The sequence below is a fragment of the Lethenteron reissneri genome, chromosome 12, assembly GCF_015708825.2.
Source record: "Lethenteron reissneri isolate LAM-NWPU_2019-01 chromosome 12, ASM1570882v1, whole genome shotgun sequence".
NCBI classification, from domain to species: domain Eukaryota; kingdom Metazoa; phylum Chordata; class Hyperoartia; order Petromyzontiformes; family Petromyzontidae; genus Lethenteron; species Lethenteron reissneri.
The window spans coordinates 1,062,790-1,084,778 of NC_083790.1; the positions used below are offsets into that span (position 1 = coordinate 1,062,790).

Below are 21,989 nucleotides of genomic sequence, written 5' to 3' on the forward strand. Positions count from 1 at the left end.
CAAGGGTTCCTTACCTGGTGAAGTAAAGGTGAAATAAATAAAATATGTGATGACGTCGCTTACACGATCTAACCCAAAAAGCACCCGCATTACGGACCTCTCTCAAGAGCTCCATCAAGCGGATTGGCCTTCCAACAGCAGTGGCTGCGAGACCTTGCAAAGCCCGGGCGCCTTAAGACTTCACACACGACCGGTGGTTCAACGGAGCAGGTACGAGGATGGCGGTCAAAGCGAATGGCAGTCACAATCGCTGCCAGCGTCAGATTGTGCAGCAATAGCGAGCGTGAAGTCACGCACTCATCATCATCAGGGATTCACTTCGACCGGGAAATACGTGGGCACGCAGCACGCCACATCCAGTACACCTCATCGCTGTGAGGTCTTCTTGCGAATAGTCGCCTTCCACTTCATGAGCACGGTTGGCTACGTACGGCGCGAAAGAATTTCAACATACAGTCTACCAGAGAGCCGGGAGAAAATATTCGGCGATAAATTAATCCCATTCAAAAATGGGCTTCATTTAAAAAAAATGAAAATAACCATCGTTATCAGGATTATGATCCTAACCGAGCATGACTCACGAATTGGTGGATAGACTGGCACTCGCCGTGGGAATGTGGAATTCCCCACCACTGGCCGAGAGCCGAGCGAGCCATCGTCCTTCACTCGCTCTACCTGGGCCCCCTCAACACCAATCGACCCCTCAAACCTACACAGAATCCCCTTGTACCCCCTAGGACCCCTTTACACCTTCCTGACAAATCGGCTGGTCCCCTTTCGCCAGTCCCGGGACCCCGCCCTGGAGTAGGACCCCCTCGAAGGCGCGTGGAGGGTGAAGGAACCCGAGGGGGGGGCGGTGGGGGTCACGGACCCCACAGCGTTGCCCCCCGCAGGGTTCAGCCGCGCGTATCGCCTGTCAAAGTAGCTGTGGGGGGGGCAGGGGGTGCGGGATGGGAGAGGGAGGGGTCAAGAACAGAAATCGCCGATCGCGCAAAGTCAATCGCTGTGTGTGTCCATGTGTAGGTGGGATGGTGATGGTCGAGGAGATGGATGTTATCAGATGGTCATGGTGGTGATGGTGATGATGGTGGTGGCGATGATGTGTGTATGTTGAACTTCTTTCGGACCGTACGTAGCCAACCGCGCTCAACAGAGGTGCGGGTTAGGCGATGATGATGATGGTGGTGATGATGATGGTGATGATGATGGTGATGATGATGGTGATGATGATGATGGTGATGATGGTGGTGATGATGATGATGGTGATGATGATGATGGTGGTGATGATGATGATGATGGTGGTGGCTGTGGCGGCTGCTGTGATTATGATGATGGTAAAGATGATGACGGAATAGTTTATGGCTGTAATGGTGGTGATACTCGTGGTGTTAGCAGTGTTGGCATGGTGATGACGGTTATATTTTATGATACAGATGTTGTGCAGAATAGAATTTAATTACCAGTGCTGGTAGCAGCAGGAGTGATGGTCATGATGATGGTGATGGCAGTGGTGTTGTTAGTTGTAATAGTGAGTGGTTGATGATAGTAGTAGTAGTAATATCTGTGAAGATGTTGATGATGTGGATGATGATGATGATGATGATAATGACGGGAGTAGTTTCTGTGGTGATGTTGATGATGAAGCTGACCGTAGTAGTAGTATTATCTGTGATGTTGATGGTGAGGATGATGCCGGTAGTAGTTTACGTGGTGATGATGTTGATGATGTTCATGGGGTGCACGTACTCTTCAGACCAGATGGGCCGCACGGGCTTGCACGCGGGTTTGCTGGCGAGGACCCTGCGCGCCACGAGGCCCGACACGAGCTCGTGAGCGAGCAGCGCGTAGAGCAGCGCGATGAGAACTGCCGCCTCCATGGTGCTCGCCGATCCTACCTCCCCTCGCCCTCCCTTCTCCATCTCCTCGTCCCCCTCCTCCGTCCTCCTTCCTCTCCCTCCCGTGCAGGCCTCTCTGCGTCGGCCTCAATCAATGGCCATGGGCAGCTACAGTATAAGTAACATTGAGCACACGCACACACACCGCACACACACCACACACACACACCGCGCACACACCGCACACACACCACACACACACAGCGCACACACACCGCACACACACCGCACACACAGCGCACACACACCGCACACACAGCGCACACACACCGCACACACAGCGCACACACAGCGCGGTCGTAGCAATAAGAATAGGACACCAACGTTGCCCTGGATGATTGTCACGCCCCGTCTTAATGTTGACGGGCCGAGGCGACGCGCCGACTCGCGCGAATGGCCGCATTGTTGGTGATTGTCGACCACGACCACAATATTTATTTACACTGCGGGAGGACTCCGATGAGCACACGAGAGACGGCGGGCAACATGCAAACGAAACTGGGCACGGAGAGACGCGCTCACCGGTGCGAGGTGGCGAGACGGAGGTTTAATATCCTCGAGGCCCACGCAAGGCGATTGTTAAATACTTCTTATTGTGTGAAATGGGCTCCCTCGCGTCGATATCCGGTAAAACGCAGATATGTTATGTTTAAAAATATGTATGTAAAATAATAATACGTAACGGACTAAGAAATTCAGTCTTGGCAAATTATGAATTTGAAACGAGCTTTGTACGGTGATTGTATTAGCGATAAACGCTGGCGATGGGTAGAGGTTTGGGAGAGAGAGAGAGAGAGGCGTGTTCAGCACCACGGCCAGCGCCGCCTCACTCACTCATCACGCGCACGCGCGGGAGAGGGAGGGAGGGGGAGGGATGGGAGAGGGAGGGATGGAGGGGAGGAGAGGGATGAGAGGAGAGGGAGGGGAGGAAAGGGAGGGGAGGAGAGGGAGGGACGGGGGAGGGCTGGTAGAGGAAGGGGAGGAGAGGGAGGGGAGGAGAGGGATGAGAGGAGAGGGAGGGGAGGAAAGGGAGGGGAGGAGAGGGAGGGACGGGGGAGGGCTGGTAGAGGAAGGGGAGGAGAGGGAGGGGAGGAGAGGGAGGGGAGGAGAAGGAGAGATGGGAGGGCTGGGGAGAGGGAGAGATGGGAGGGTTGGGGAGAGGGAGGGACGGAGAGACGTGGATAAGAGAGGGAGTCTGGGGGGAGGGAGGGAAGAAGGGAGGGAGGAGATTGAAGGGTGGTAACGTTACTGTCGGGGCGGTGTGGATATGGTGACTCGGATTGTGTTGGTGATGGGGTGATGATGCTAGAAGTCAGAAGTGATGATGAGATTCCGATCATCGCGGGTTGGGAGTGAGTGATGAGAGGGAGGGGGGAGACGGAGAAAGAAACGGAATGAATGAGAGGGAGACGAGTGGGTGGGGTTGTTTTGTGCTGGAAGGAATTGGAGCGTCCGGAGAATCCCCACACACGCATACGAGGGGACATCACTCAAACGCCGCTGGACAAACACAGCGACAGTAAACAATTTGCTGAACAGTCATTTGTTTACAAAAAACATTCTCACAGCCTGCCAACCAGGCATGTAACAACCACACGCACACAGATACAAAGACAAAGATCCCCCGTATAACTTGTAACAGACTGTAGGGGCAAGTGCTGTTAGCGAGAAGGCCGGAACGGTACACGAGGGGGTGGGTGGCCAGCACCACACTCGACCGCCTTTGTCTCCCCAGTGGCGATGTTTACACACCACACCAGGTACTCATTTGAGGCGGAGTCAACCTAGGGGAGGCCCAGGACCGGTTTAGATAATCGTCACTGGTGTTGGTCGTGAGCGGGAAACGAACCCGCGTCGCCAGATTCATAGCGCACCGTGCTAACCGCTACACCACCGCTCCCCTTTCAGATAACAACAACTATTCGCCACTAAGTGGCGGTGACGTCACCATGACGCTTGTGCCAGGCTATGTGCACCATGAGGCCACGTGAAGTGTCGAGCGCCCACTGGCAGGAGGTCACGGGGCAGACCCAGATTCCACATGTCGACTGAGACGACTGGCTGATGCACCACCTGTGACCCCGACTGTGCCAACTTGCTGTGCTTTAGCCACCCGGCGCTCCGCTCGTTATTGTGAGCGTCGCTCCTCCGCCCTCCGTTGTTGTTGGAGGGCGACTACCTCCAACTGCCCAATGGCGTCCTTCACGAGCCTCCTCCAAAGAGGACGATCTTGACACCGCTGGTACCAGTCATCGGAAAGTCCACTCAGCTCCACGTCTTCCTGTACCGCATCACTCCATCTCTTCTCTAGCTCTATCTAGCCCGTGCAGCGTCCATTTAGCCCCCTCGATCCGGCCGAACAAAAGCTGTTTAGGCATGTGGTGGCTGGGCATGCGGGCTACATGACCCAGCCAACGCAGCCTTGCCTGCCGGAGGAGCTCACCGATGGGACTTTGTCCACATCTTTCAAGGATTTGTGAGCTCCTCACACAATCCAGCCTGGTTAAGCCCAGGATGGATCGTAGGCAGGCCAGCCGAAATGTTTCTAACCGGCGAAGATGTTTCATTAGGGGGGTCCACGTTTCGCAAGCGTAGAGAAGGGAGGGAATGACTGTGGCCGAGAAGACCTGAAGCTTCGTACGGGGTCATAGACCAGGTAGGTTCCACACAGCATTACGCAACCGATGAAAAGATAATGCCGCTCGACTGATTCGAAGTGAGACCTCTGCTGTTAAACCAGAGCCAGTCATGAGCACACTGCCAAGGTATGGGAAACTCTCCAATCTCTCCACAACTGCCCCATCACCGATTGGGAGTTATGGGGGTGGAGTGTCCGATGGTACAACATACCCAGGCAGGTGCTTAGTTTTGGTGGGGCTGATGGTAAGGCCCCACCTCTTGGTGGCAAGCTCCAGGTTCAGCAGCAGCGCCTCCAACTCCTCCTCTGAGTGAGCAGCAATTACCAGATCATCGGCATACATAACGTGGTTGAGCAATAGGGAGCCATCCCTTGACCGCACCCGGGCATCGATCAGCCTCCCATTGTATCTGTACCAGAAGGGAATTCCTCCGGTACAGCTATTGAAGGCTTCACGAACTACGTGGTCAAAATATATGTTAAATAATGTGGGAGCCAGAGGACATCCCTGTCGCACCCCAAGGTGTACAAGGAATGGCTCCGACTCCCGGCCACGTAGTTTTACTCGGGCCTGCTCACCATCATGAAGGTCTAGATTTGAAGCTTTCGTGACTGCAAGGATTCATACTCTTAGGTTTTTTCGGTAACTTTTTTTACTTTACCGAAAAAACCTAAGAGTATCATGAAGGTCCTTAATGATCGTGAGCAGAGGGTCAGGGACTCCGAAAGCACGAAGAACAACCAAGAGCCCATGCCTACTGATGGTATCATAGGCCTTGACCAGGTCAATAAAGCAGAGATGTAGGTCTTGTTAGAATTCGCTACACCTCTGCTGTAGCAGACGGACTGAAAATATGGCATCTGTGCACGACCGCCCTTTCCTGAAACCGTATTGTGGCTCCGCAAGCCTCTCCTCAGCGTGCCTGGCAAGGCGATGTTGAATAATCCACGACCACTTCAGGTCATCGTCACCGGTGTTGGTGGCCGTGGGCGGGAATCGAACTCGGGTCGCCGGGTTCGTTGCGCGGCGCACGGGAACCGCAACAGCCGCGCGCGCCCCCCCACTGCCCCGCCCCCTCCCCCACTCTCCCCTCACCGCCCCCTCGCTCCCCCCCCCCACTGCCCCGCCCCCTCACCGCCCCCTCCCTCCCCCCACTCCCCGAGGGTCTTGGCCCCGGGGCGGCCCAACAGTGACCCCACTCCCTCACACTCTCTCATACTCTCACACACTCTCTCATACTCTCACACACTCTCACACACTCCCTCACACTCTCTCTCACACTCTCTCATACTCTCACACACTCTCACACACTCCCCTCACACTCCCACTCTCTCACACTCCCTCACACTCTCTCTCACACTCTCTCATACTCTCACACACTCTCACACACTCCCTCACACTCCCCACTCTCTCACACTCCCTATCACTCTCTCTCACACTCTCTCATACTCTCACACACTCTCACACACTCCCTCACACTCCCCACTCTCTCACACTCCCTCACACACTCTCTCACACTCTCTCATACTCTCACACACTCTCACACACTCCCTCACACTCCCCACTCTCTCACACTCCCCACACTCCACACTCTGACCCCCCACTCCCCACACTGCTCTCTCTCTCTCACACTCCTTGACACTCAACTCCCACCGCCCTGCACCTTCTCTTCAAGCTGTCGCAGTCACCGCCACTCGAACTCCTCCTCTCTGTCTTCTGACCCCCTTGAGAGGGGGCCGACCCCCTTACACAGGGAGGGGGGGAGGCTCTGGGGTCCCTGCGCCTCTCGGTGTGGGGTTCCGCTACTATCGAGACGTGATGCAGGATGGTGAGTATCTCTCTCTCTCCTGTCTTGTGCGATCTAGAGGCGATACAGAATGGTGAGTGTCTCTCTCTTGTGTACGATTCAAGTTCTGTCCGAGTCGAAGGGATGCCGCTTGTTCCGCAGACCCCCCGGTGCGATGCTTCTTCCCGATCACAACAGCAGCGTGCGATGAGAAACGACGTCGTTCGTCCACTGTTGTATGAAGATCTTATGCACACGTCCCGTCGGTCGACGTGGGTCGTTTGGCCATACTTCACCACGCTGGTCAGCGCCGGTTGGTGGAAAATGATGCTCAGGAACCGGTTTGAGACGACATCGTCCGCACGCCGATGTCAGCCGCAGTCGGAGCATCGAACTGGGGGAGGCGAGTTGCCGGGGCGGTGCGCGCTAACCACCGCGCCACCGCTCCACCAGGACCGATGTTCATCACCGTCATCGGCCATGGTCTATCCACTGCTGGGGGAAGGCCTCTCCAAGCTGTCGCCATCCACCCAGCGCCTTTACACGTGATGGGTTTATCGCTCCATCTCCTCGGGGTCGTCCTCCAAGACACGCTTCACTCCGTGGTTACCAATCCGTCACTATCCTTGACCATCGGCCACGATCAACGAGTGTTTAAACTAAGCGAGCCTACTTGCTGTGCCTCCCATTGACGAGACGACGCCGTCCCGTAGTCTCTCACATCGGCAAACAGAACAATGAAATCGGTGGACAATCCCCGCGTGATCCATCAACCCCGGCCTCCAGGGCGCCGTGTTCACCCGTGGCCAGGTGCGACGTGGCCGCGCTCCGCCAGCCGCAGCGCGCTTGGCGACCTGCGACGCGTGTGGAAGGGTCGGGGCACGGGTTGAACCCAGGCGCGCTGCGGTGTGGGGCTCAGATGGGAGCTGGGGGGTCGATATCGGAGCCGGACACTGACTGATGGTTGCTAGGCGACTCGAGCACGGCTCAGTTGCTGCGGCTCGGGCCATGCGACGGTTGGGTAACCGGTGGTGCTGTAACACTTTTTTTTATTTTCAATATTTAAAGCGTTTTTTTTTTATTTTAGCAGGTCAGGCCCACTGAGGTATACAGCTCTCTTTCAGAAGCGTCCTGGCGATCGCACGAAGTGGATTATTGTCATGTGGAAATGTATAGCAACAGCCAATCACTCTCCACGCGCAATGTTGATTCTACGGGAAGAGGAACACGCAAACACCAAATATACAGCAGCAGCAGGCGCCAAGGTCGGGGTCGAACCCACGACCTCCCGCGTACCAGGCGAGGGAGTCAACATCTCTGCCACCGCGACGCCCACATGTTGGCGTGGAGGGGCATCGACGCGTTAACGCAAAGAGCGAATTCCTCTTTGTACTATATTTAATCGAGGAGTTATGTTACCGAGCACAAATTCCCGTTCACTTTACAACGTTATCCATGTGTTGAGATAGTCCTCTACACATGTACAGATACCCCGCGAAAATAATTGGGAGAAATTACAACTCGCAGCAAGACGCCCATGGGTTCGATTCCCGACTTGGGAAGCTTTCTCTGTGGCGTTCATATGCTCCACCGCCTGTTCTGCAGCGGTTTTCTACGGGCTATCAGAATTGTTCTTCCCCGCAGCTAAACCCACACAGTGGAGCTGGCATTGAACCAAACATTCCAATGCTGAAAACCTATACCTGGAAATTGCTGAATTAGGATCACAGAGCAGCAGCGAAATCGCCCTCTCCTGCTAGTATTAATCTTTGTTGGCTTTTCTTATCCAGTGGTGGAAATTCCACATTCGGGTGACAGGTGCAAGTATATCCATAAGGTGTAGGAGCACAGTTAATGATTATTGTTGTTTTGTTATTGCAGAACGCACATCCCTGGCCGCTCTGTTGGAAGATGAGATATTTGTGGAATTTTTCAACATATTTCTCAACCTCCCGGTGAGTGTGAGCCCACACCAAGACAACTGAACGTGTCTTCGTGCGGGGGGAGGGGGTAGGAGGAGGTAATAATGGCCGTGTCAGGGATACCACTACTGGGGCCGCAACGCTGAGAACCTGGGTTCGAATCCAGGTATCAGCCGCCCGTGATTAAAATCGCCCTCTCAAGTGCAGAGAGTTGACGGTGTCAGCCTCGTCACCAATGACTGCCTCCAACAACAAATCGCATCACAAGTTGTCTCGCTTCCAGCTATGAGGTCTAAACGTTGTTTTGCCTTGCGGCATTGTTCTCACGAGACACGCTGACGCCACGGAATGTGGATACGAGGCAATTGAAGGGACCCCCGAAGTAGTTCTGCAATGTCTACTTCCAGACGCCATTCTCAGACACGGGATATTTCATAGGCGTCCTGCGACGGGTACGGGTATTGTTCAGCCCAGAGCCGAGTTTGCAAATGTGCGCTGTAACAATGCTGCATGTGTACAGTCGGAGTCTAGGTGTGCAACTTTAATACAACTGGGGAACGCTGCACGGAGCTGTTTATGAAACATTTCGGCCGACTTGTCGCGGCGGGCTCGCGTGTGCGTGCTGCAACACGAACAGCGGCGGACTTTGTTACAATTTAACCCACATTCGGTTAATGTTTCGTCGACTCATTATCCAAGGTCACCGAGTCCGCAGACTCAGGGAAGCCGAACCGGTCTCAGTTTGGTCAGTCGTCGGTTGAAATTCCACGTTCCCTTGACGAGGCATCTGTTTCGTACCGGGATGAGCACCGGTGTCTCGGTGAGGACACGAAGCGACGCGCGGATTTGTGATCGTCGATGCGTGCGACAGTGAGGACCGTGGCCCCCTGAGGGATGGTGACGGCCTTCATCCAGCAGTAGATAGGCCATGGCTTAAGATGACGATGAGTTGATTTTCAGAAAGGAAAGAGATGAACTTGAAAGGGAAAGTAGTAAGCAAATCTGACAGTTATAGCAGGACAGACACCAAAGACAAAGATCTCCCGTGTAGCCTTAACAGACTGTTGGGGCAAGTGCTGCTAGCGAGCGCCTATGAAGGAGAGAACGGCACACGAGGAGGTGGGTGGCCAGCACCTTTCCCGGCCACCTTTGTCTCCCCAGTGGCGATGTTTATACACCGCACCAAGTACTCATTTGAGGCTGAGTAGACCTCGGGGAGGCGCAGGACCGGTTCAGATAATCGTCAAGACAGACACCACAGACAGACAGACAGACACACGGACAGACATGCAGCACGTAACATCAGACAAATGTGGGGAAGGACAGATGGACAGCGACCCAGGCAGGCAGACTGAATGATGACGAAGAGGCAGGGCCCCTGTGCACTGCCTGCTCACTCCTCCATGTGCGTTCTCTGCAATGCAGGTGTTTGGGCAGAGGGCGTTTTACCTGCCGGGAGAACGCACCTGGGTGTTCCAGCCCAAGCTGCCATCTCACCTGGTGACATACACATTAACACACTAACACAGAGACAAAGGTCCCCCGTATAGACTGCTCAGATTATTGGGGCAAGTGCTAAGAGCGAGCTGCTATGAAGCACGGCCGGCACACGAGGGGCGTGCCAGCACCATGCATGCCCAGCCGCCTTTGTCTCCCCAGCGCTGATGTTTTTACAATCGCAACACAAGCAATCTCCTGATGACGATTGCGTGTGTTGCGATCGAAACGTCGTAGTTTTTTGTTATTTTTTTTATATTTTCTTTGAACCTATCTACGTGACTTTACCGAAAGACCCAAGAATATGAATTCCTGCAGTCACGAAAGCTTTAAGTCAAGTTTGCGTGTCTTTCTCTCCCCGTGGCCTCGTGGATTTTTCTCCGGGTCCTCCAGTTTTTCCCTTCACGTGTAGAATTAACACCACGCCTTTAGAGCATCCGGCTGCTATAAATTTCCCACGTGACGATAAGCCACTTGGTTGAGCTATCGTTTGCGATCGCCAGGTCGCTTCTGAACGACATCTACATTGTAGCTCAGTGGGGCTTACCTAGTAAAATAAAAAATAAAACTGTAAAAAAAATATTCGTGAAAATAATCGACCCTGTCGGGAAAACATTTCCGCGGATTTCTACCGCGACCCCAGGAGCTGAGCGCCGCCGGGCTGCAGCGGTGGCTGCAGCGAGAGCGACTTCCCCTGTTCGTGCGCTCGGAGCTCAGCGTGGAGATGGCGCTGTGCAAGGAGATACTGGCGGCTCCGCTCGCCTACACCGCCGGTGAGCCGCGGGGGACTGGTTCGCATCAGGGCCAGGGCGAGCGTGTGTGCGCGCATGCGTGTCTGTGCGTGGGTGGAGTGGAGTGGTCGGGAGCGCTTGCCCTCAACAGTCTGCTCAAGACGAAACGGAGGGTCTGTTTTGTCATCATTTTGATACAGGCAAAAAGGTGCCATAGATATAACTGCTCAACTCGAGCTACAAATTATCTGTTACTTGCATTGTCTTTGTACTGTTCGCCTTTTGAGGTTCTCTGATCTAACACTGGCGGTGAGACAAGGCCGTAAAGAAAGCTGTCTCTGGTGTAAGCCAATCAGTTGCAAAGACAATGCATATATTATCAGGGCATGCTTGTTTGCACGTTTAGCCACAAGTACGTGCGGTTAATGCAGACTTGATGCCTTGTGAAACATATCTTTTTGATATTTGAGCATATTAACATCTGTTTTATTGCCAGAAATGGTAAAATATATTCTTATTTTTTCTGTGTGTAAGTGTATGCGTTTCTGTTTGTACTGCGCTATGAACCCAGTGACCCAAGTCCGATTCCTGCTCACGACCGACAAAAGTGGTGAATATTTGAACCCGTCGTGGGCCTCCCCTATGTTGACTCAACCTTATATGAGTACCTCGTGCGGTGTGTAACACATCAGCACTGGGGAGACAAAGGCGGCCGGTCGTGGTGCTGGCCACCCACCCCCTCCCGTGCCGTGCCTACCTTCGTAGTTGCTACTCGTGAACAGCACTCGCCCCAACAGTTTGTTGAAGCTACACGGGGGATCTTTGTCTTTGTCTGTCGCCATAGACCCCACAGAGGTGAAGGCGGAACGCAGTCGCCTCCACTCGTGCGTGGGCAGCCCGCGGGGCATGGCTCACCTGCGGGCTCACCTGAGGCACACGCAGGGTACAGAGATCCTCACCTCCACGCTCGCCTCCACGCTCGCCTCACCCCTTGACCTCACAGCCTCAACTCCGCCCTCACCTCTACCTACCCTCACCTGCACTTTCACTTCCACGCTCACCTCCACCACCACCTTCACCTCCAACAGTACCTCCACCCTCACCTGCACCCACCTGGGACCCTTACTACATCGTCGTCATCATCATCATGATGACGACGACGATCAGGGATACATCTCCCGACGCCCTGGACCCGACCATCCTGACGGGCAGGGCGTCGACGAACTTTCTGGAATTCAGCCCTGGACAGCTCCAGCCGAAATGAAACATGCGTTGAAGACCTGAGACCCTGCATTGAGGACGCGTCACCCTTCCACCAGTCTCCTCCAGCCCTGAGCCCGAGCTACTCCCACCGCGTGTGCAGGAGGAGAGATGCTGGAGTTCTGGGCGGTGGTGGAGAGGCTGCGCCGGGCGGAGGAGGCCGAGGGGTCGCGGGGTCCCCGCTACCACCGCCTCCTGAGGGCCCTGGCGGCGCGACACCTCCGGGAGCCGTCGTCCGTGCTGCGAAGCTGCGTGCCCGGGCCCAGCGGCACGGGTAGGGGCGGACACGGGTAGGGGCGGACACGGGTAGGGGCGCACACGGGTAGGGGCGCACACGGGTAGGGGCGCACACGGGTAGGGGCGGACACGGGTAGGGGCGGACACGCACGCGCGCTGGCACGAGCGGCAGAAGTAGCAGCCAGAGGCCAGGCACCATCGCTCCGGGCCCGATCCTACTGCGACTCTTAGGGGCCGTCCATACATGACGTCACGCACCTAGGGGGGGGGGGGGGGGGGGTCAGATATTTGTGACGATGAGTGACGAGGGGGGGGTTTGAGGAATGTGACGTCACATTAAAATGCGCAACTTTAAATAAATATAGACAACACGTTCTATTTAATTAGACGTTTTAATAAATGTTTCTCCTACAACATCAGAGTGCAGCGCCACATTAAATACGCACTACAATGGCAATAGTTTAAAGCGATTTGAAGCATGTTTTTTTTTCAAAATAGAAATATGGTTTTGGGGGGGGCAGAGCTTTGTGACGTCATATTTCAGGGGGAGTCTGTCTTTTTGTGACGCCGTGTGACGAGGGGGGAGGGTTAAACGTCCAAAATCGCGTGACGTCATTTATGGACGGCCCCTTAATCCTCGCAGTAGTGATATTAAGAGTTGCCCTCGCACGTGCAGTAGCCCAGAGCAGCAGTGCTAGCCAGAGGTCCACAGTCATAGTTCTAGCCCCAGCGCCATAGCTACAGAAGTCGTACTAATAGTAGCCCTAGCACGAGCAGTAGTACTAGCTATACACCTGTAGTCCCAGCCAGGGTGCGATTTTTCGCTCGCTTGATATTTTCCCGAACGCCACGAGGCCAACTTGGAATCGGGATTGTCAGCATAAGGCACTACCACGAGAGTAGCACGTACGCCGGTCTGTAACAATCTCAAATCATTGAAGCCTATATCCCTACAGCAGTCGCTTTAGGTGTTGTACTTTAGCCATAGACTTAGCTATGACGCTAACCCCAACACTATCGGTCATGCTAGTGATAGTCCTCTCGCTGACTCGAGTATGAGCATGGACGGTAGACGTCGCTCCAGCACTAGCTCCAGGAGTAGCTCCAGCACTAGCTCCAACGGTAGTTCCAGCACTAGCTCCAGCACTAGCTCCAGCGGTAGCTCCAGCAGTAGTTCCAGCACTAGCTCCAGCACTAGCTCCAGCGGTAGCTCCAGCAGTAGTTCCAGCACTAGCTCCAGCACTAGCTCCAGCAGTAGCTCCAGCACTAGCTCCAGCGGTAGCCCCAGCAGTAGCTCCAGCACTAGCTCCAGCACTAGCTCCAGCAGTAGTTCCAGCACTAGCTCTAGCGGTAGCCCCAGCACTAGTCCCAGCAGTAGTTCCAGCACTAGCACCATCACTAGCTCCAGCGGTAGCTCCAGCACTAGCTCCAGCACCAGCTCCAGCACTAGCTCCAGCACTAGCTCCAGAACTAGCTCCAGCAGTAGTTCCAGCACTAGCTCCAGCGGTAGCCCCAGCACTAGCCCCAGCAGTAGTTCCAGCACTAGCACCATCACTAGCCCCAGCGGTAGTTCCAGCACTAGCTCCAGCGGTAGTTCCAGCACTAGCTCCAGCGGTAGTTCCAGCACTAGCTCCAGCGGTAGCTCCAGCGGTAACCCCAGCGGTAGCTCCAGCGGTAACCCCAGCGGTAGCTCCAGCGGTAACCCCAGCGGTAGCCGTAGTCTTGTGCGTAGCGGTGGCCCTCAACCCCCCAACAGCAGCAGCAGCAGCAGTCCGAGCCCTCCGCTCGACGTCGCCGACTCAGCGTGTCGCTGCGTTTCCTCAACAGCGCCGCGCGACCGCGCCCGGCTGCTGCGGGCGGCGCAGGGCGAAGCGCTGGCGCAGCTGCGTGGCTACTGGGTGCCGCGGCTGCTCCGCCACGAGCGGTGGCGACGGGAGTGGCGCGCGAGCCTCGCTCCCGGCTCGGTCGACGGCGACGGTGGCGATGACGCGGCGACCCCTGGAAGCCGGGGTCACGATGATCGCGGGTCGTCCTCGACTGCAGCTGATCGGCCTCCGTCGTGCGTTCACCACCACCACGACTGCCACCACGGCCACCACGGCCACCACTACCAACACCAAAGCTGCAAGGACCTCGGCAACTACCGTGCCTACGACTACGACCACCCAAACTCACCGAAGGGACTGCGCGACGGCGGTTGTCGCTTTTCCTGGGGTGAGGCGATGAGGACGTCTAACACAGCAAGGGGGTCCAAGCGGCACGGATCGAACCCCTGGAGGTCGGGAGGACCTCGCCGATGGCCGGACCCCTCTCCAGCGGCCAGACGGATAGGATGGGAGATCCTACGTCCTGAGATGGGGGGCCAGCCCCCCGAAACGGAAGCCCTACGATCCGCCCTGGCCTGCGACCACTTTGCAGGGGGTCCCCTCCTGGCGTTTCTGGAGGCGCGGGGCCACGGAGAGCCCCCGCGGCTTCTCTTCTGGCAGGAGGCGGAGGGGTTCGCGCGCCTTGCCACGCGTGTACGTGCCCCGTCGTCATGTCCCGCCGTCGCGTCTCTCTGTGCTGTCTGTGTGAAGATAAATAACGCGTTCAGAAATGCGGCATTGCCCGCTGTTGGTAACGTTTTAACAATCCGCGCCTCCGACGGGCACGGTTGACTACGTACGGTTTAAAATAAGGCTCCACATACGGTACCTACAATTATAGCCAAGTGTATTTGCGCAGTATATGTTTGGTATCAGAATCGGAATCTTGATTTAGACTGGAGGAATCCGATGAGCGACGAAGCTCTGACAGCTGTCCAGGAGTTTGTCCTGCCTGGTTACTAAAGGCGGATCACAGTGCCAACCCAGGACCTCGCCTACCAAATTAACGTCAGCAATTCAGTAAGTCACACAGTCTGATAGCAGAAAATAAAAAACAACAGGCTCACGTTTTGGACGATGGCCCTTCCTTGAGCCTGTTTCAGATCAAAGGACGGTCATAGCGGCTATTGTGGTTGCCCTACGAATTGACTTGTACCTGCCGTGGGAACGTGGAATTCCCACCACTCTCTCTGACCGAATTATAGGTGACGAGTGCCTGCCCACAAGCATTTCGACAAATGTTCCCTCTCTCTCGCTCTCTTATCTCGGATGGCATTTGAAGAGCAGGCGACAGCCGTGATCGCCGTGTGTCCAGTCTGGCCATCCGTTCGATGGCACCGGGAGTTGCTTGACACGCAGCGTCCGTACCTCCCGCGTGATCGTGCACTGGGCAGTGGTCAGTTGTCGTGACGAGCACACCGCACTCTGACCTGCTCTGAGCTCGCGTCGCCGTTCATCCGACCCGCAGGATCCTGGCTGCGACCCCTCCCTTCACGAGCTGCTCTCGCAGGCCGCCGAGCGTGTCTGGAGGTCTGGGCTCGCGTGCGGGGTCACCCTGACCCGGGGTCAGGTCGGGGTCGCGTCGCCACCGCCGCCGCCACCCGCCGTTCCGCCCCACACGCTTGGTCCGGCCCTGGCGGGAGAGGCGTCCGTCGTGTCTCCACCCCGACGTCTCCTCTCCTCGCTGCTCGGAGCGACGCTGGGGGCGGCCGTGTCGCTCCGACTCGCGGACGCGCAGAGACGCGTGGGTCAGGTGACTCTGGGGGTTGGGTGGTGGACGGATGTGGGGTTAACTGTAGTTGCAATCGCAGCAGCGGAATTATCTGCTGAAATTACAATCACGTCACTCTTGCAATTCAGTATCAATTACACCGTCACGATTGTAATTGGCACCCCGGTGTATGTATGGATGTATGTTGAACTTTGTCCGCACCGTACGTAGTCAACCGTGCTAATCGGAGGTGCTGTGGAAGGACAACAAACTGAACACAAAAATCAGTTCTAAAAAATTCGTTTTCAATTTAGATGATTTGATAATGCATAGCTCCAGTGGCTTCCTAAATATCCGAATAGCATTCCAGACGGCCGCAGAAGCGCACCTGGAAGCGTGCGATGCGGTGACCGTCTTTGTTCGATGGCTAGACAACAGCCGCTGCGAGGATGACTACAGTTCACGTGATGGTTTATGCTCTTTGACGACATCAGCAACATATTGTGGTTCATTTGCGGCAAGCACTTTGTGTGTCATGAATGCATGTAGTAAGGGAGGAGGTGGCCAGGTGACTCAGGGGTCAGAGTGCTGAGCTGCCACCACTGGGCCCATGGGTTAGACTCCAGGTCTCAGCCACCCGTGAGTAACCCAGGCTCTTTCTAGGCCACCGAGCTTGATGACAGCTGGTCTCCTGGCGTTTTCGGTGCCTGCGATGACGTGTCCATTTGAACGTTTTCAGGAGCTGGGGCCGGCATTGGCCGAATTTGTGGACCGAGACATCGCGCTGTTTGTGAAGACAGCGGTGAGATGAGCATTGCTTCACCGGACAGCTACCTGATCACAAAGTGGATGATCCCTGGGAGAAGCCCAGATACAGGTGGCCACCCGACTTATGCGGCTTGCTCCGTGCTGCTTTGTTCCTCAGGCAAAGGTCAAGTGTGACCCCTGTACCCCACGAGAGGTCACGGAGGCGGCTGATCCCAGCCCGGAGGACGAGTGGCGACGGCGTGCGTCGGAGGCCGAGGGCCTTGCCTGGACCTTCTCGGGCCCGGTGAGCGAGGAGCCGGACGCGGGCAGCTGGGAGGGAGATCCCTGGCACCGGATGGGGAGAGCGGAGGGGGCGGCTGAACTCCCCCCAAGAGAAGGGGATGACGGTAAAGGGTCACCACCATCAGGGGAGTCATTCCGGTTAATTCAATTATTTCTTAAAAATCCACTCTTTTCCCATTTTCTGTCTCATTTTCCAGAATGTACAGGCGGACACACGCAGCAAGGATTCCCGACACGTGCGCGCGTTTGTCCTCGGAGTTATTTAATTGGCAGCAATGACGATGGCGGGCGCTCCAAGCGGCACAACGAGACGACGTCGCACGGCGCACGTGGCGCGTTGTGACGTCGCGCGATGACGTCATCGCTCTAGCCGGCTGAGAGATCATTCGTAGGGCACTAGCTGGTTTTCATTGCCACGTTTTGGGGTAACCACTTCATCAATTTGGCCACTTTTCTCCATTGTCAGTCCCCAATAGGAACACAACTCGATACTAAAATGTTGCTTAAAATACTGGATTGTGTTGACGAGCGTTACCGTATCTGCCCAGCAGACCAGAGAGAAGGCATTGATGCTTTCAACCTTAGATTGCAAAATGTCAAAAAGACGAATACAACCATTTCGAACTCTGCAGACGACAGTGCGTCACGCTGTGTCACAGAACTAATTCTGAAATCGGTTCAAAACAGACCTTTTTATTCACACTCGAGGCACACCATTTAATAATAATAATAATGTTATAAACTTTTAACACACCACCGACGCACAGTATTTGCTCACTCAGAGGCACGAGGAGGAACTACAGACAAGCGGGAAGGCGGCTACACGATAAGCCGGCACCAACAATCGCCCAAGCTCTGCAATCCTCTATATATTAAGGTGTCATCAGCCAAATATAATGCCCCAGCAAAGAAAATTTGTCGTACATTAATTGGAAAAAATCGGACTAATCAGTTTAATGCTCAGAACTGAATTACGTGAAAGGTCAGCATGACCCCCATAACGTGTGGAGATGTGGACTCCATTAGGAGGTTCTTTGTCTGGGATGAGAAACCCACCGCTGTAGTTACCCCCTCTTCCCTCCGCGGCGAGCGCAGGGGGTTGTGCGTGGTCTTTCGAGGAGACTGTGAGAAGATGTCCAAGACTCGCCGTGCGCATGCTGAGCGACAACTTCCAGCTGTACTACAGCAAGGGACCGCCACAGAGGGTACAGCGAGACGCGTCCGAGACGCGTCGAGACGCGCAGAACACTTCAGCGGGACGTCCCTTACGGGGCGCCGCGGGGTGCCGAAATGTTAACTACCTCGCCTGGTATACAGGAGGTCGTGGGTTCGATCCCGACACTGATATTCAGCTGTATATTTGGAGTTTGCGTGTTCTCTATCACCGTGGTCGCGTGGATTTTTCTCCGGGTCCTCCGGTATTTCCCTCCACGTTTAGAAACACGCGCTTAGAGTGTTTGGCTGCTACACATTTACACACGATGATAAGCCACTTCGTTGAGCCATCATTTGTTGTAGGGTCGCTTCTGAAAAAAATCTATATAGCTCCGTGGGCCTTATCCAGTAAAATAAAAAATAAGTGCTTCAAATTGTTTAGTTTAAAACTACAAGGGCTGTGTTAAGAGATCTGAGCTCCTCGCACAATCCAAGATAAAGACACCCGGTGTAGGCTGTTGTGGCAAGTGCTCTGAGCAATAACTTATAAAGGCGACAAAGTGTGCAAGGTGGTGTGGATGGCACCACGCCCAGCCACCTTTATCCACCACGTGCTGATGCTTAAACATCGCACCAGGTACCCATTTAAGGCTGAGTCGATCGAGAGGAGTCCCAGGAACAATTCATATATTCGCCACTTTTATTGGCCACGAGCGGGAAGGAAACTCGGGTCGCCGGGCTCATAGCACAAATGTATGTTGAACTTCTTTTGCACCGTACGTAGCTAACCGTGCACTAACCGCTGCACTACCGCTCCCCGACAATACTCGTGCACACGCACGCACTCACGCACAACACGCACGCACTCACGCACAACACGCACGCACGCACACACTCACAACACGCACGCACTCACGCACAACACACACGCAGAAGACGCGAGGGGGACCGCTTCAGCGTCGCCATCCCCGATGCAGTTGGCCCGGAGGCTGGTGCCGCGCGTGCTGCAGCACAGAGGCCGCCTCCTGCGCAGGCCCCTGGCGCCACCTCGGTGAGGCGCCCCACCACGCGGCACACTCCCTGCCATGGACACGGCACACTCCCTGCCATGGACACGGCACACTCCCTGCCATGGACACGGCACACTCCCTGCCATGGACACGGCACACTCCCTGCCATGGACACGGCACACTCCCTGCCATGGACACAGCACACTCCCTGCCATGGACACGGCACACTCCCTGCCATGGACACGGCACACTCCCTGCCATGGACACGGCACACTCCCTGCCATGGACACGGCACACTCCCTGCCATGGACACGGCACACTCCCTGCCATGGACACTGCACACTCCCTGCCATGGACACGGCACACTCCCTGCCACGGACACTGCACACTCCCTGCCACGGACACTGCACACTCCCTGCCATGGACACGGCACACTCCCTGCCATGGACACAGCACACTCCCTGCCATGGACACGGCACACTCCCTGCCATGGACACGGCACACTCCCTGCCATGGACACGGCACACTCCCTGCCATGGGACACGGCACACTCCCTGCCATGGACACGGCACACTCCCTGCCATGGACACTGCACACTCTCTGCCATGGACACGGCACACTCCCTGCCACGGACACTGCACACTCCCTGCCACGGACACTGCACACTCCCTGCCATGGACACGGCACACTCCCTGCCATGGACACTGCGCACTCCCTGCCATGGACACTGCACACTCCCTGCCATGGACACGGAACACTGCCTGCCATGGACACGGCACACTCCCTGCCATGGACACTGCACACTGCCTGCCATGGACACGGCACACTCCCTGCCATGGACACGGCACACTCCCTGCCATGGACACTGCACACTGCCTGCCATGGACACGGCACACTCCCTGCCAAGGACACGGCACACTCCCAGCCATGGACACTGCGCACTCCTTGCCATGGACACTGCACACTGCCTGCCATGGACACGGCACACTCCTTGCCATGGACACGGCACACTCCCTGCCATGGACCGGCACACTCCCTGCCATGGACACGGCACACTCTCTGCCATGGACACTGCGCACTCCTTGCCATGGACACGGCACACTCCCTGCCATCGACACGGCACACTCCCTGCCATGGACACTGGTGCACGTACGACCAACCAACACGGCACTCGTTTCACGCCCAGCATGGTACAGCCGTCGTCACCGATATGTGGGGTTCGACTGCATTTAACGTCGACCAAGACTTCCGGGCGTGTGGCTCAGAGGTCAGAGCGCTGAGATCCTGGGTTCAAATCCAGGTGTCAGCCACCTGCGATCAAATCGTAGTGAGTTGATGATCTAAGCCCGGTCGCCAATGGCTTGACGACAAAAAAAACCCTCTCATACTCAATGTGGTTCTGTACTTAATCCGGCTAGATTTCAGCTGTGATCATTAACACATCGGTTAGACCGTCATGCGACAAGAACTACACTCAGCGCCAGAGTAGGTCGAAATAGCAGTACTGCTCCCTAACGTGTGGGCCAGTGGTCACTCCACACACACGTTAGGGAGCGGAGCGGAGCTACGTTAGAGAGCAAGCTACCTCGGGATCCCCTCGTCTCGTGCCGCGATGGCCGAATCAGCTTCCATCGAGCGGAGCGTGACGCCGCTCCGCACACGCAGCGATTGCGGAGGCCCTGGGAGACGGGCCAGAGCCCTTCGTGGCGCTGCTGGCGGAGGCCGCGGCGCCGACGGCCGTGGGGTTCTGGCGAGAGGCCGAGCGGCTCCGCCTGGCGCGAGGCTCCACGAGGTGCGCGCCACGACGGCGTTCATCCACGCGCGCTACTTCCACAAGGGACTCGACCCAGGTGAGGCCGGCAGCGCTGGTGCGCACATACGATGAACTTCGTTCGCACCGTACGTAGCCAACCGCGCTAATCGGAGGTGCGGTGGGGGGGAAGACAACAAACTGAACGCAAAAAGCAGTTATAAAGAAATGAGTTTTTAATCGAGATTTAACAGTGCATAGTTCCCAGTGGCTGTCGAGTGTGCGGACGGTGGTGACACTGGCCACGCGCTGCTTTAATAAAATACTTCCGAGCCCATAACGCGTGTTTGCAAAGTGATACTGAATCCATGCATATGCAATTTTTTCTTCATAGTTTATATTGCATAACTGTGCCCGCCTCCTGCCCCTCCCTCTTTTTTCCCGACCTTCCCCACCCCTCCCCCTTTGTGGGGGGGCCCTAGCCGCCCTACTGCAGTGCAAGGCCCCCATCATGTTGGAGATCCAGGCAGAGCAGGTCGTGACGCCAGCTATGATCGCCACGGCACAGACCCAAGTGTACCGCGTCATGGAGGAGACGTGGTGAGTGCAGAGGACCTGGGATATAGAGGACCTGGGGGCATGGGACATGGAATCTGAGCAATTAGGGGCTTAGAAGGTCAGGGATACCCGACACGAGTGATACAGGGGATCAAGGAGATTGGGAACCTGTGATCACAGGGGTCTGGGAAAAACGGGGTCTTGGAGCCCAGTGGTACTAGTGACGATGGTACTGAGGACTTAGCAGGGTGGAGGACCTGGATGATAACAGTCTCGTGGTTCAAGGGTAGAAGTGGCCTAGGGGAGAAAGGGGATCGTTGAGACAGGAAGTACTGGAGAGGCAATTGGTACCAGGGACTAGAAGTACTGGAGATCAGAGATCGTCTGTCGTACAGAAAGAGCAACGACGTTGGCTCGCATGTAGATGATAGGTGGATTATTGCATTGCGAGACCGTGGGAAATAAAGAGGCTTTCATCACTTGAGAAGGCCTTCACGAAGCAAAGGACCGATCATGACCGACGATGACGATGTTGACGATGATGCACCTGTATGTGGCTATTTCAGGTTCAAGATTTATCTCGACAGCTTCCCTGAAAGGTCATCAACCGTTGCGCAGCCAGGGGCATCCCCAAAAAGGCACGGAAGAAGAATTGAAAACTCTACACACACACACACAACTGCCAGTATTTTTATTGTGTCCTACCACCACAGTCATAGGTTTATCCAGTACAAGTATCGAACTCATCAAATGGCCCCGTCTCTCGCCCTGGTAAAGTTCTCTATCGTGTATGGCTCAGACCAATAGTTGCTCCATGTTATGGGTTTCACTGCAGTGCCCACATCATTAGAAGCAGATCCACGTTCGCACGTTGACTTTTGACCTGCAAGCTCCCCTTTGAAGCGAGTGTGTGGGCATACGAG

General features: G+C 55.6%; 1 protein-coding gene and 1 long non-coding RNA gene across 4 annotated transcripts; both read left to right on the forward strand.

Moving 5' to 3' along the window:
• Positions 1–6,228: 6,228 nt before the first annotated feature.
• LOC133341707 (uncharacterized) lies at positions 6,229–17,203 on the forward strand. 3 transcript variants are annotated; one of them, XM_061550347.1, is made up of 10 exons: positions 6,229–6,362; positions 8,202–8,275; positions 9,668–9,742; positions 10,383–10,512; positions 11,315–11,413; positions 11,834–12,004; positions 13,795–14,486; positions 15,301–15,585; positions 16,283–16,345; positions 16,469–17,202. In XM_061550347.1, the coding sequence occupies exons 1-10, from the start codon at positions 6,353–6,355 to the stop codon at positions 16,934–16,936; spliced, it is 2,067 nt and encodes a 688-aa protein (XP_061406331.1). In that variant the 5' UTR covers positions 6,229–6,352; the 3' UTR covers positions 16,937–17,202. The 3 variants fall into 3 exon arrangements, with proteins under 3 accessions (XP_061406331.1, XP_061406330.1, XP_061406332.1); XM_061550346.1 differs by lacking the exon at positions 6,229–6,362 and adding an exon at positions 7,335–7,619 and having other exon boundaries at positions 16,469–17,203; XM_061550348.1 differs by lacking the exon at positions 6,229–6,362 and adding an exon at positions 7,350–7,425 and having other exon boundaries at positions 16,469–17,203.
• Positions 17,204–20,544: 3,341 nt separating this feature from the next.
• On the forward strand, positions 20,545–21,693 carry LOC133341719 (uncharacterized). Its single transcript, XR_009755057.1, has 3 exons — positions 20,545–20,608; positions 20,991–21,108; positions 21,633–21,693. It is a non-coding gene; the product is annotated as an uncharacterized LOC133341719 (long non-coding RNA).
• The last annotated feature ends 296 nt before the right edge of the window (positions 21,694–21,989 follow it).